The sequence below is a fragment of the Atractosteus spatula genome, chromosome 27 (genome assembly GCF_055471065.1).
Source record: "Atractosteus spatula isolate fAtrSpa1 chromosome 27, fAtrSpa1.hap1, whole genome shotgun sequence".
In the NCBI taxonomy this organism is placed as follows: domain Eukaryota; kingdom Metazoa; phylum Chordata; class Actinopteri; order Semionotiformes; family Lepisosteidae; genus Atractosteus; species Atractosteus spatula.
Genome location: NC_142732.1, coordinates 7,123,861 through 7,136,776, shown reverse-complemented (window position 1 = coordinate 7,136,776; position 12,916 = coordinate 7,123,861). Strand labels below are relative to the sequence as shown.

At 46.7% G+C, this 12,916-nt stretch overlaps 1 protein-coding gene across 6 annotated transcripts in view; it reads left to right on the top strand.

Annotated features, from left to right (window-relative positions):
• Positions 1-12,916, top strand: part of nf1a (neurofibromin 1a) — a 104,299-nt gene that overhangs the window by 31,563 nt on the left and 59,820 nt on the right. For 2 of the 6 annotated variants that reach the window (XM_088906700.1, XM_088906694.1), the window contains exons 18-30: positions 189-262; positions 1,283-1,366; positions 2,580-2,924; positions 3,237-3,376; positions 4,066-4,188; positions 4,820-4,903; positions 5,422-5,538; positions 6,293-6,474; positions 6,814-7,025; positions 7,163-7,324; positions 7,975-8,078; positions 8,696-8,831; positions 10,574-10,636. In XM_088906700.1, coding sequence (XP_088762826.1) covers positions 189-262; positions 1,283-1,366; positions 2,580-2,924; positions 3,237-3,376; positions 4,066-4,188; positions 4,820-4,903; positions 5,422-5,538; positions 6,293-6,474; positions 6,814-7,025; positions 7,163-7,324; positions 7,975-8,078; positions 8,696-8,831; positions 10,574-10,636 — 1,826 coding nt within the window. Of the gene's footprint in view, positions 1-188; positions 263-1,282; positions 1,367-2,483; positions 2,925-3,236; positions 3,377-4,065; positions 4,189-4,819; positions 4,904-5,421; positions 5,539-6,292; positions 6,475-6,813; positions 7,026-7,162; positions 7,325-7,974; positions 8,079-8,695; positions 8,832-10,573; positions 10,637-12,916 lie in introns of all 6 variants that reach the window. The other 4 variants (XM_088906697.1, XM_088906696.1, XM_088906699.1 and 1 more) reach the window with 2 other exon arrangements.

The window sequence follows — 12,916 nt, the reverse complement described above, 5'->3', positions numbered from 1 at the left end:
CTCAGTTAACTGTTAAAGATGCACGCTGCCTTGGGGAAGAAGCTATTGTTAAGTGTAGCGGTCCTTGCTGGAATGGTGCCACTCTGCTTGCCGGGGGGGGGAACAGTCTGTCGTCCGGATGGTTGGGATCCGGAATGAAGGATTTCAAGGTGGAATCTTACGATTACAAAGTCGTGCTGTCTTTCCAGGTCGTGCAGCACTACAGAAGAGAGTCATGGCCTTGTTGAGGAGGATAGAGCACCCAACTGCAGGAAACAAAGAGGTCTGTATGCCCTGCGGGCTCCCTGCCTTGCCCTACAGGCCCTGCAGGGCCGGGCCTTACGAACCATGTCGGGATGTGGGGGAAGATGAGAAGAGGCTTCGCGTGCTCTGTTCCTGAGGTTCAGCATAGTATAGATCAGCCTCCTTGCTGCATACCATCCGAAGGCTTTGAAGCAAGGTTGTGAGATATTGAAGAGAAAAAAAACAACAAGAACTGTTATATCTTTTAACTTCATCTGAGTTGGAGATCTGTGTGGGCAGTGACAAAAAGTCTGGATGGAAGTGCTATTGGTTAGAAAGTGTGTATCATATGCAAAAATGTAAGTAAAGAAAGTGCAAACTTTCTGTCGGATTCACCTCACTTACTTCTCCTTGGCCAACAGTAGGGCTCAGTAGTAGTCTGCACTCTGTAACCCTTATCTAGTATTAAAATGATTCATGTTTGAGTAATGAATTCACCTGCGACAGTGCCTCGGTCTCGGGAGCGCTGTATATGTGCAGGCAGGGAGATCGTGGTTCCGTTGCCAGGCTGCTTGATCGTGTTTTGCCTGCTGCAGTAATGAACGTGAACAGCTCATGTCTGACCCGTGCTTTGGCTGCCTGTATTTCAAATCTGTCAGAGAATTTTTTATCCTCTGCAACTACTATGCCCTCGTGTGTTTGGCCTCAGTGTGGTCCCTTCCTGTGATCGTGAGTCGTGGGGAATCCGTCAGAATCAGCCAGGCTGAAACTCAGAACATTGTAATGCCCTGCTGACTGCTAGGTGCTAGTCCACATGAGGATTTCTATATGAATTCGTAATACATCGTCTCCATTTCTGTTGAGGATTTCCACTGGGGCCTGTAAGTTAATTCAGGCAGTTCAGGCCTGTTGCTTTCTTCTGCAGTGTGCGACCAACTCGTATTCTGTTTCGGGATTTATGACACAGCACTGAGGTCCTCTTTCTCGAGAGCCGTTTGCCAGTGTGTTAGGCTGCTCTGTGTTGCTTTTCTGAGGCTAACCTGACTCTTGTGCCCCCCAGGCTTGGGAAGACACGTATGCAAAATGGGACCAAGCTACTAAGTTAATTCTTAATTATCCAAAAACTAAAATTGAGGATGGACAGGTAAGCATGGGCCGCAGAAGATGTTTATATTCCAAGGTTTACTATTTTTTCAGTGTTTCCTTCTGCTTGTAACCTTTTTTCCCTCCCTTTGGGTCATTATGCAGGAAACTTAAAAAAAACAATCAAATCAAAATTAATAAATAATGTGAGCTGGTAAATGCACAAAGCGGTCGTCCTATTCTGTATGGAAATAGCCTGAAAACCAAAAAAAAGATTGGGGGGCGGGGGGGGTCGTTTGACTAATGTGGTCCTGATGCCATTGACAAAAGCAGATACATGAGAAGGACACTGCATTTAAAACCCATGATGTCCTGAATTATTTTTCTCCATTCAGGGTCTTAAAGGCTCTTTGTTATGCAGTCAGTATGACATTTACCTATTCTGCTTTCTGCTTCCTTTTTGTAACAAACCGAAATCTTCGTCACCCCGGCTGTTTCGTTTTTTTTTTAGAATCATTTTCAAAATGCGGTGACCAGTCCGTCCACTTCCTGCATAATTATTTTAAAAGCAGCATGTTTTTGGTACAGCTGCCACTGAGCCTGCCTTGCTCTCATGTGTCTGTGTCACTGTGTGCGTACCCACCAAGGGCATGGACTTGTTCTCCATGGGGTGCACTGGGAATGAGTGAACTTGTGTGCCAACTTCACAACCATGGTGTGGTTTGAGGAGACTGCCCTACTGTAGGCAGTCAGAATGGCTCCAGCCTGAGCCACAGCAGCATCCTCACTCCTCAATAAGACTCAGTACAGTCGTGCTCCAGCGTATGTAAGGCCTTGTGATATGTGATCCCTGCCCTGAGAAACCTTATGATATTTCCCCTGTAGAACCTAAAGGCAACTTTAAGTTTGCAAAGAGCTTGAAAACAGTCGACCCGACCTGTCCTGCAGGTGTTGTAATGCATGCTAGACGATTTCTCTCTGCGTATGCCAGGAAAAAAAAAAATTGCAGTGCTTCAGTAAGCTTTCATGTGGGGGTTGTTTTATTAACACGTCATATTTCTAATGTTTTCATTCCCATTTCCTCTTTTTTGTAACTTTCATGATCATCAATCTAATGACAATGCATTCTTTTTTTTTTAACGAAGGTCAAGTAAAACTCAAATTGTGTCCACATTTAGGTGACAGAAAGTCTCCATAAGACAATTGTTAAGCGGCGAATGTCACATGTAAGTGGGGGTGGCTCTATAGACCTGTCTGACACGGACTCCTTGCAGGAATGGATCAACATGACGGGGTTCCTGTGTGCTCTGGGTGGGGTGTGCCTGCAACATCGCAGCACCCCCGGACTGGCCACTTACAGCCCTCCCATGGGCCCCCTCAATGAGCGCAAGGGCTCCATGATCTCCATGGGCTCCAGCGAGGGAAATGTAGAGACACCCCTCAGCAAGTTCCTGGACCGCTTGCTCTCGCTCATGGTGTGCAACCACGAGAAAGTGGGCCTGCAGATCAGGACAAATATCAAGGACCTGGTGGGCCTGGAGCTGAGCCCCGCACTGTACCCCATGCTCTTCAACAAGCTCAAGAACAGCATCAGCCGCTTCTTCGACGCCCAGGGGCCTGTGAGTTTCCTGGTCTTCTGTTCCAGTTCCGGACCTCAGCTCTTTGGTAGAATGAACCGAGTCTGGCTGTAAGGTTATTCCCCCGTCCCTTCAACAGTAACTTGCCATCAATTAAGGTTCTACTTGGCATTTTTTTTATAACATAGGACAGCCATTTCATTACGTTTATTAACTTTATCATGCGTTCCAAGAACGCGTTGAAAAGACAATACCTGTGGTGGTTTCAAATCCACCTTTATTTTGTAATATGTTTTTCTGTGGCCATCACAGTGCATTGCGTGTGCTAACTGCCGTGTCCCAATCCTCTCCCAGGTTCCGATCAATGACACTAACACGCAGTTCGTGGAGCAGACCATTGCGATCATGAAGAACCTGCTGGACAATCACACCGAGGGCAGCTCTGAGCACCTGGGCCAGGCCAGCATTGAGACCATGATGCTTAACCTGGTCAGGTACGCACAGAGCTCCCCGTACCAGCAGTCTGGGGGTTCAGCGTTTCAGAATATTGCCGCCTTCATTTTCTTTATAACATTTGAAATAAATTCAACTTGTCCTTTTATAGCTCATTTAATTGCTCGTGTTTTTATCTAAGCGATCACCTTTTGCTTTGATCCTGAATTTTGCACCAGTATCCATTTCTGGGTGTAATGGTGTATTGATTTTGTTTTAACTCTAGCACTGAGGATGGCCACTACATGATTGAAGTGTGTGAGTGTTATGTGCATTTCTGTGCACTTAAGTGTGAATGGTTTCCAAAAATGTAAAATAGATTTTGCCCGGTTGAGTAGCAAGTGCCTTCAGCTTCATCATTGTCAGGACCTGATACCTGTACAATTTATAGATTTAGTTCGATTGGTTTTTAAAGATCCAGTTGTTCACAGCAATTCTTAGACGTAACAAATGCCATTTATTAGCCTTCTTTGTCCATGCAGTAATACTGACTTGGTAGTGTGCTAGGTAGCTTTCTGGTAGCCAGACATGTGACTATCCTATGACTTCCTTTTCGCAAGTTTGGAAGTGAATTGGTTCTGCAGTAATGTGCAGCAGTGGAGGTCAGGACGCATGGCCTTTTGTTCTGCAGCTGTTTCAGAATGAGATCCATAGGTGCTCCTCATTGGCTGACCTCTGTTTGTGCCCACAGGTATGTCCGAATTCTGGGCAACATGGTGCACGCCATCCAGATCAAGACCAAGCTGTGCCAGCTGGTGGAAGTGATGATGGAGCGCCGCGACGATCTCTCCTTCTGCCAGGAGATGAAGTTTCGGTAGGGCCTGTCTTCTGAGTGAGTGGGTTCGCTCACCTGCCCATTTCTGGCTTTAACTCACTGCTCTGGCCACTTGATACTCATTCTAAGTGCTGTAAGGCAACAGTGTGTTCAGGTCACCTTTCCTCTCCTTTCATTTAAAGATCGATGCTTTTACTGGTTCGCTTTGCTCGCGTGGATTTCAGCAAGCACACCTGAATGAAGGCAGTCCTGAAACATGCTAATTATCTGTACAGATTTGATGGATGGGCTTTGTTGTAAGAACTAAAACAATAATTTAAACACATGCATATATTAGAAAATTAAAAACAATTAGCCTGTGGTTAGGAAATTGGCTGAAGAGACAACGTTTCCCTGGATTGAATTGAGAACCACTCCTCTTGGCCCAGATTGCAGAGCACATCCATCCTTCCACAGGGTTGCAGCGGAGCGGAAGTCTATCCCAGCAAGCAGTGGTCACAAGGCGGGATACATCTTGGGTGGGGACGTCAATCCAACTCAGACACGCGCAGACACAAACACACACCCGCTCACGCCCATGGGACACTGCTGGGGGCTGCGGGGTTGGTGTTCCCTGGGGTGATGGACAAGGGCATGCCTGCAGGTCTCTAATGCTGTGTGTCCCTCTCAGGAACAAGATGGTGGAGTACCTGACGGACTGGGTGATGGGGATCTCCAACCAGGCGGCTGATGAAGACGTGAAGTGCTTGACTAGGTGCTGTCACAGTCCCTGGCCTGGTGTTCCTTCTCCTCCTCCTTTTCCTCGGGGAAATAATTACACAGAGGCCGTTAACCATTTCCGGGTGTGGTATCAATGAGCAGTCCTTCTTTCCGACTGCAGGCCGATGTGTTTTTTTCCCCCCATGTTTTTCCTGCCCTTTTTTTATCCATCCCTTCGTTTTTGCTAAGTGCTGTATCTTTCGAGGGTCATTCTGTCACATACTTTCATGGTAAGCAGAGGGTGAAATAGAGGGCTACACCGTGGACAGGAAGTCAGTCTGCTGTGGGGACTGGTTTTTATGTATTGAAAAAGAAAGGCAGCTGGATTTCTGAAGTCTGTGATGCTGTCAGAGTGGTTCTGCTTGTAGATCATGAGAGGACCTAGGTGATCTTGAAAACGTAGTTGTACTGCAGTCGATGTCACGCAGTGGTGTGTGTATATGCTTATAGAGGTTCTGCTATACTGATAGCCCGTGTCGTGACTTTTGTTTTTTCTTTTTTTTTTTCCTGCAGAGACCTGGACCAGGCCAGCATGGAAGCTGTAGTGTCCCTGCTGGCTGGTTTACCCCTCCAGCCAGAAGAGGGCGATGGTGTCGAGCTGATGGAGGCGAAGTCACAGCTTTTCTTGAAGTAAGGACACCGGGCCCAGGAGTCTTCACTGGCCTTAATGGCCATCTCCATGCTTTGGAAAATATTGCAGCTTTTCAGGATGCACAAAACATACAAATAAGAGTTGCAGCTATAATTGGTACAATATTGCAAAACAGTCATCACAAGTACAATTGAAGAACACAAAATCCGACCAAGACAAATAAGAGTTAACTTTTGAAAGCAGCTATCCCTGATGTATTCATAGAGGAAGTATAGGCATTTTGCAGACTTTCATTTTGAGTCTCTGTCAAGTCACAAAACGGTGTTAAGGTTAAGGGGCTCCAGAACTTCCTTGTTTGAGACCTGTACTAGATCAGTAAAAAAAAGCCCTAAGGCACTTCAGCTCCTGAGTTTTGCACATATCAAAGTTACTGCTTTTTGCTGAGAAACCTATGTCTCCTGCATTAAAGCTGAAAACAAAAAATAACACGGGTAATTTTGTCTAAATGCATAATTAAAGGATGAGCTATGTGGCTGGGAGCTAAGGTTGAACACATTTGTTAGGGCTGTGAGGATCGGAGTACATAAATGCTCAACTACAGGGTTTGGAGCCTAAGAAAAGTTTACAGCATCAGTTCTGAAATATGATGATGCCGTTTTATCCTTTCTGTATCGTGCATTTCCCATGGCTTTGTGTCAGCAGCCATGTCGTTCTTTGCGGTGCCGCTGCGTTTACTCTGTTTTTACCGTGGTATTCCGCACCGACCTTCCGATCCCTCCCGGCGCTGCACAGGTACTTCACTCTGTTCATGAACCTGCTGAACGACTGCAGCGAGGTGGACGATGATGGCCAGCAGACGGGGGGCCGGAAGCGGGGGATGTCCCGCCGCCTGGCGTCCCTGCGCCACTGCACGGTCCTCGCCATGTCCAACCTGCTCAACGCCAACGTGGACAGCGGCCTCATGCACTCCATAGGTGAGCTGGGCAGCCGCGCCCTCCCTGCTCATGCCAGCCGTTTCCCTGCCCACTCTAGATCTGTTGGCCTGATGTCGTGTGCAAGCTGATTTTGTTTGCTGCTTGTCAAAAGTAGTTTGTTGTTAAAGATTCAAAGCTACTTGTAGCTTAAATGCGATCAGTGAATAGTGTCATACAGTGATTAAGCCCACACTACTTCAGAGCTGTGATCTAGTAGTGAACTACTTTGACTGTTGGCTTGTTGCATAAGAGGTGTCTGTTCCAAGGGTGCCTTTTCTCCTTTGTCTCTCATACCCTGCCCTTGTCCCCTCCTCTGCCTCTCCGCCCTTCTCCTGCCAGGGCTCGGCTATCACAAGGACCTCCAGACGCGAGCCACCTTCATGGAGGTGCTGACGAAGATCCTGCAGCAGGGCACGGAGTTCGACACGCTGGCCGAGACGGTCCTGGCCGACCGCTTCGAGAGGCTGGTGGAGCTCGTGACCATGATGGGCGACCAGGGGGAGCTGCCCATCGCCATGGCGCTAGCCAACGTGGTGCCCTGCTCGCAGTGGGTGGGTGGCGCGGACGTAACCAGGCAGCACATGCTAGACACATGTCAGGGCAGAGTGAATCTGAGTTCTTACACACAGTACGTGTGAGCAGGCATCGTCCTCAGTGGTGTGTGTAACTGGTGTGTGCCCCCTCGCAGGACGAGCTGGCCCGAGTGCTGGTAACCCTGTTCGACTCGCGGCACCTCCTCTACCAGCTGCTGTGGAATATGTTCTCCAAGGAGGTGGAGCTGGCCGACTCCATGCAGACGCTCTTCAGGGGGAACAGCCTGGCCAGTAAAATCATGACCTTCTGTTTCAAGGTGCAAGTCTGACCTCGTCGTCGCATTGTTTCACAAGCGAGACCCATGTTGGCTGGAGGGAAAATAGAACAGCTGGAAGGGAAAATAAATTCCGTCCTGCCGCTCATATTAAGGCTCCCTCAGCTACTGAACTGCCAAACGAGCAAGACAGGCTGAATTGCCCCTCTCGTTTGCGTCTTGATTGTATCTGTTAAAAAAAGTGACAGTTTTCTGCTTTAAGTTACTTCCTCTGTAAAGCAGCAGGAAATTTGTTCCCTGCTTCTGCATTAACATTCTTATTCCTTAAGCTCATAAGTTGATGCATTGCTATAAAACGGTGTTATAAGAACAACTGTTGTGGTACTCGGTTTAGATGAGTGATGCTTTATGAGCTCTGTTAAAAAGCTCAGTATCAGCTGTTTTTGGTAGTATTAACGGTTAAACACCATGTTTAACACGTACTGTGGCCTGAGTCGCCAGCAGAGTGTCCTGTACATTTTTTTTATTCTCATCCAGGGTTACAGTGGTCTGCTTATGCTTTGCCAACCAAAAAAAACATGAAGGAAACAAAAAAACTCAAAAGAATCATGATGATAATAAGCATGCGGTTTGGCTTGAATGATATCCCAGAGTGTAGCTGAACGGTGCTCTTTGTCTGTTCCGTCTTTCAGGTCTATGGTGCTACCTACCTGCAGAAGCTGCTGGAGCCCCTCCTGAGAGGTGTGATCACGACCCCAGAGTGGCAGCAGATCAGCTTCGAGGTCGACCCTACCAGGTTGCGTTTCAAAAACAGCGCGCTTACCGCCTCGTGCAAGCCCTGCCCGTTAAACCCCCTAGAAAATATCCCTGAGCTGTTCTTCTGCTATTCTTGCACCAAATCTTAGAATCCAGGATTTTGTAGATCATTAGGAAGCAGAGTGTTCTTGAGGAAAGCCCTGTATGTTTTGAAAAGGGAGTGTCAAGCAATGTTTTAGGCTTCAAATTCCTAATCAGGCCTTTGTGAATTCAGGTCTCGGTGCAGACACTCATGTTTTGTGTTTTGAGCAAAGCACTCTATGCAAATTGCCGCAGTCTACCTCTATAAATGGTTATTAACTCAGCGTTGGAGCAGAGAATTTCCTCAGTCGGGCTGAGAGCTCTTAATCTGCTTAATAGTACTGTGATAAGCTCTGCGCTGATGACATGAGCTCCTAGGCTTGAGTATGGACCTAAAGAAATGAGGTCTTTCCTCATGGTTTTGCCTGACCGTCTTTGCAAGATGTTTTCAATGTTAGTAAATTCAAGTAAAGGTAGGTTAATACAGTCCATAAAACAGCACTCGCTCACACGTGCACGGATGTGTCATTGGTGAAGCTCCAAATATTGTCAGCTAGCATTTGTTTTTTCTTCCAGACTGGAACAGACAGAATGTTTGGACGAAAACCAGCAGAACTTGCGGCAGATGACCGACCGCTTCTTCCTTGCCATCATCAACTCGTCCTCCGAGTTCCCTCCGCAGCTGCGCAGCGTGTGCCACTGCCTGTACCAGGTAGGCCCTGCGGGCTGCCAGCACACAGTGCGCCCAGCCGCTGGGGCCCTCGTCTCTTCCTGCTGGCACACGCTCTCTGCTCACTCCTCTGTTTGAACTAACACTACGTAACACGGTCAGCGATTTCCCCTCTTGACACCCCAGGGACGTATTTGTGAGGGTGATCTTGGAGGCTTAGTCGTTATATGCCAGAGGTGTAAAATGCTAGGTGACTGAAATGTGTACGTTGCGTATTTCAGAAAAATGGATGCATACTGTGTTTCTCAGGCCGCATTGGGGCTGGATCTGGGATTAGCTGCCATCAGTGTGTTATCTGGGATGGGTTCCAGACAGTACCGGCAGAATGCCGATTGCTGCAGATGAGCGGAACCACACGTCTTAAAGCATGCTTTAGCCCTCTCCCGTTCGCTGCGCAGTGTCCCGACAGACAGGGCTGCACAACTAAAGCAGGTCGTCTTCCCGTCTCCCGCCACTAGGTGGGGAAGTGGAGGGGGGAGAGTTGAGAGGTGGTGGTGGTCTTTGGAGGTGGGGGGGAGGCCTGTCAGCTGATTTAGATTCAAATCCAGTTTGAGGAGGTTAACTCGTCCCTGGGCGCGTAATGCACTCTCCTCTTTTTCCACTGAACTTTCCTCGGGAGCCCAAATGGAATGGAATGGCCCTGCTGTGTTACATTTACCTTTGGTTTTTTTTCTGGGGACCTGTTCGTTGCAAACTGCAGACTCGCCATGCACAGCCCTCCAGCCCAGCTAAGCTTCACAGTCACAGGGGAGCTCTGCTCTCGGTCTCTGTGCTCCTCCGTGGAGCTGTCTTGTCTTTTCATGGTCCGGCTGCTTCTTTTTCTTGTGTTTTTGACTTGTGTGTGAAAAATTGCTTTACCACCGTATTATATGTTCTGAACATTTAACTCTGTTTACTGGTAGGTGCATTTACTTCGCCTCTAGGGCTTTGGCAGTGGCAAATAGGGATATTTGTGCCTTAAAATGAGAATTAATTAAAAAATAAAATCCTGAACATAACCAAGTGTCTTTCTCGGCCGCGAAAACTAAGATCTTGCGCACTCGTTTGGAGAACGGATCATGCGAAAGGCACAGTATGTAGAGAACATTGTGAGCTGTAAAGTAAAAACCCTGCAAGGGAATTGTTTGGTAAATTTGTGCTTTTCAATATTCACAAACTGAACGCGCCATGAAGGAGATTATTCATAAAATTCTCTGTACATCACTAAGAAAAAAAGCACCAGCATTCGTTGCTCTTGGCAGTACCAATACCATGCCACAAGAAAAATCCCATTTTACAGAACTCTAAAAAGCAGGCTCAAAAACAAACAGCAGGTGAGCTAGACAGGCAAAAGTGGCCCTCTCCTTTATAAACATTATTACGTTTTCATCATCCCCTTTTACCTGTAACGTCTGGTTTAAACCTTAAAGAGATGTTGATCTGAAGCCGATCTCTGATTCCTGTCCTGTAATTTTCCACGTTGCTGATGTGGAAAGAGGGGGCTGATGTACTACTCTGTGTTGTAGTGGTTTGCACAGGCAACCTTACAACACCTGCAGCATGTAGGCAAATTATGTAAATGGTCCACTTAATTCGTGAAAACGACAGAGCCGTTCTTTTCTTAAACTCCTTCATCGTGTTTGTGTGACATACTGTGTTGTAGCTTTGTGCAAGTGACCACTGTTGTGTTACCTCCTGTGTCTAGCTGGTGCTGTGACATCTTTGTACCCATCTCTGTTCTGTAGGCAACTTGCCACTCTCTACTGAATAAAGCCACAGTTAAAGAAAAAAAGGAAAGCAAAAAATCAGTAAGTTCAGAGAACTTTTTCTTAGCAATTTTCTTTTTGAAGCAAAAACCTTTTTTCGTTGCTGTATTTTATTAATTTTTCTGCCCCCTGCCCCCCAGTAAACATCTTCACACTTCAGCCTGTACACATCTTCACCTAAAATCATTCTACTAATTCTGACTCCAGGGTAGCTTTCTTTTCAATTAACACTCAGTATGATTAAAAACCAGTGGCATCTTTTAAATCAGTGTTCCCTTTCAGGCATTTTGTGTTTCTTCTCTTCCGAAGTGGTGAGGGGAAGGTGGGCAGTTGGGTGTTTTCCTAGTCTGCCTGGGGACTCTGCTGTCTCATAACGGGGCTTCATCACTTGATGGGTCTTTTTCAAGACGGAGGCTTCTCTTCCCAAGTTTGCAGGAACCGTGTCGACTTCGTCTAGGCTGGGGTCTGTCCTCTTTCGCCGCCTCTCGCAGGCTGACAGGACTAGACAGGGCCTTCACTCTGTGACCTGCATCTTTTCTCTGGGCTTTTTTTCCCCCCTTCCCAGCGAAGGGAAAAAAAAAACACGCAGCAAACATGACTTTTGGTTCACGGATAAACCCGTTTAACATCAAACGGAATCGTCATGTCGTTTGACAAGTCAATTTTTTTCCTTCTTCAAAAGACTTAATACTCTTTTCTTAATTGCCCCAGTGACATCTTCACATCTCCAGCTAGTCATGTACCTTGAGGCCGTTGATTGGATGCTTTCCATGTTGCTGTTGAGATTAAATCCGCCATCTTGCTGTGGATTTGGGATGCTGGGATTGGCGGGGGCGTCAGAGGTTTTGAGATAGTCTTAGTCCGCTGTTCTGTGAGATCTGTCAGACTATTCCGATGATGCTGAGCCTGCCGGCAGGGTGATCTCAAGTGGTCATCTTCCTGGCAACACTGAAGAGCTAATGCTGAGACCCAGATTGGCTTAATGTAATCGGACAGCTTTGGAAAGGAACGGTGATGGGGGGGGGGGCATTGAGCGGGTGTCAGAACTAACGGACAAAAACAATACTATTTATTATGGTAAAGAAATATAAGTAGCTGTCCTCTATGCTGTGAATACCGTTTTCGCACAGATTTCCTGGTCTCCTTTCCCTGTCATTCCTCTTTTATTATGATGTAAAAAAATGAGGTGCTCTACTGGAATAGCAGCCAAATGTTTTGTGATGTGTTGTGAGAAGGTGGCACCTCTGTGGCCTCAGGGCAGGTGATATCACCTCTTGGCCATTGCAGTGTATTCCAATGTCGCAGAAACTTCCAAAAAATGTAATGGGGTAGAGGGGCTTTACTTTATTTTTACATCAGTTGCTTTGAATGTGCACAGGCTTTTTAGAGAGCAGTTCAGAATCGGCACAGAACTGTCACCGCATTCATTTCACACCTCAGTGGGACTTTGGTTCCACGGTTTGCTTGATATGGATAAGGACGTGGCCTGTAGAAGCTTTCTGCAATAAAGCAAGCTTTGGAAGTAAATTACAGATGACCGTTCTGTAGGGGATCGTAATGAGCAGTGCTTCAGTGTCCTACAGTTGGCTACAGTAGTGCGCTGACTCAGTTGTTTCTCGATGTCCCGGTCCTACATCTACATGACTATTAATGAGAAAAATCTTGTTCTGGCCTTTGTACTTCTAAGGACTGGCGCTTCTGTTTAATGTTTTGACTTGTAATTTAAACTAACTTACTTAATCAAGGCACCACTGTTAGGAGTGACTTTGAGCCATCGTTACGGCTGTCTTTGGAGTTCTGTCTAATTTGCAAGTGTGCAGTAGCCATTGGGTTGGTCAGAAGGTCAGACACCTGCCTAAGGACTTGCTTGGTTAACTGCTCTTTTCTTTTTACTGGGGACCAAAGTTCAGCCTTCGGTATTCTCCTGTGCATAATGTGCTGCCTCAGATCTCATCAGATATGCAGATGAGCTGTATTTTTAGAATTTTTAACAGAAGGACAGTGAGGCTTGGTAAATTAGCTCAAGACCTCTTGCTTCTCTCTCTCTCTTTCTAAAGAATCAGGCAAGAACCACTGTTATGCTGGCTGCTCATCATCTACTCACATTTTAGAGGTGTCCTTTTATTTTAGGATGTTTGACATTGCACGTTGTTGTATTTTTTAAAATATATTCAGAATCAAGTGTGGAAAAAACGGGGTCCAGACCTTTTTATTTTTAAATAAACAGAGCCTCTCTCTCAGAAGATCCTTTCAGTCTTCCATGGGCTGCCCCAGATTTGTCAGCCATGCTGGGATCCTGGTTTATGCCAGTTGTCCTCAGAT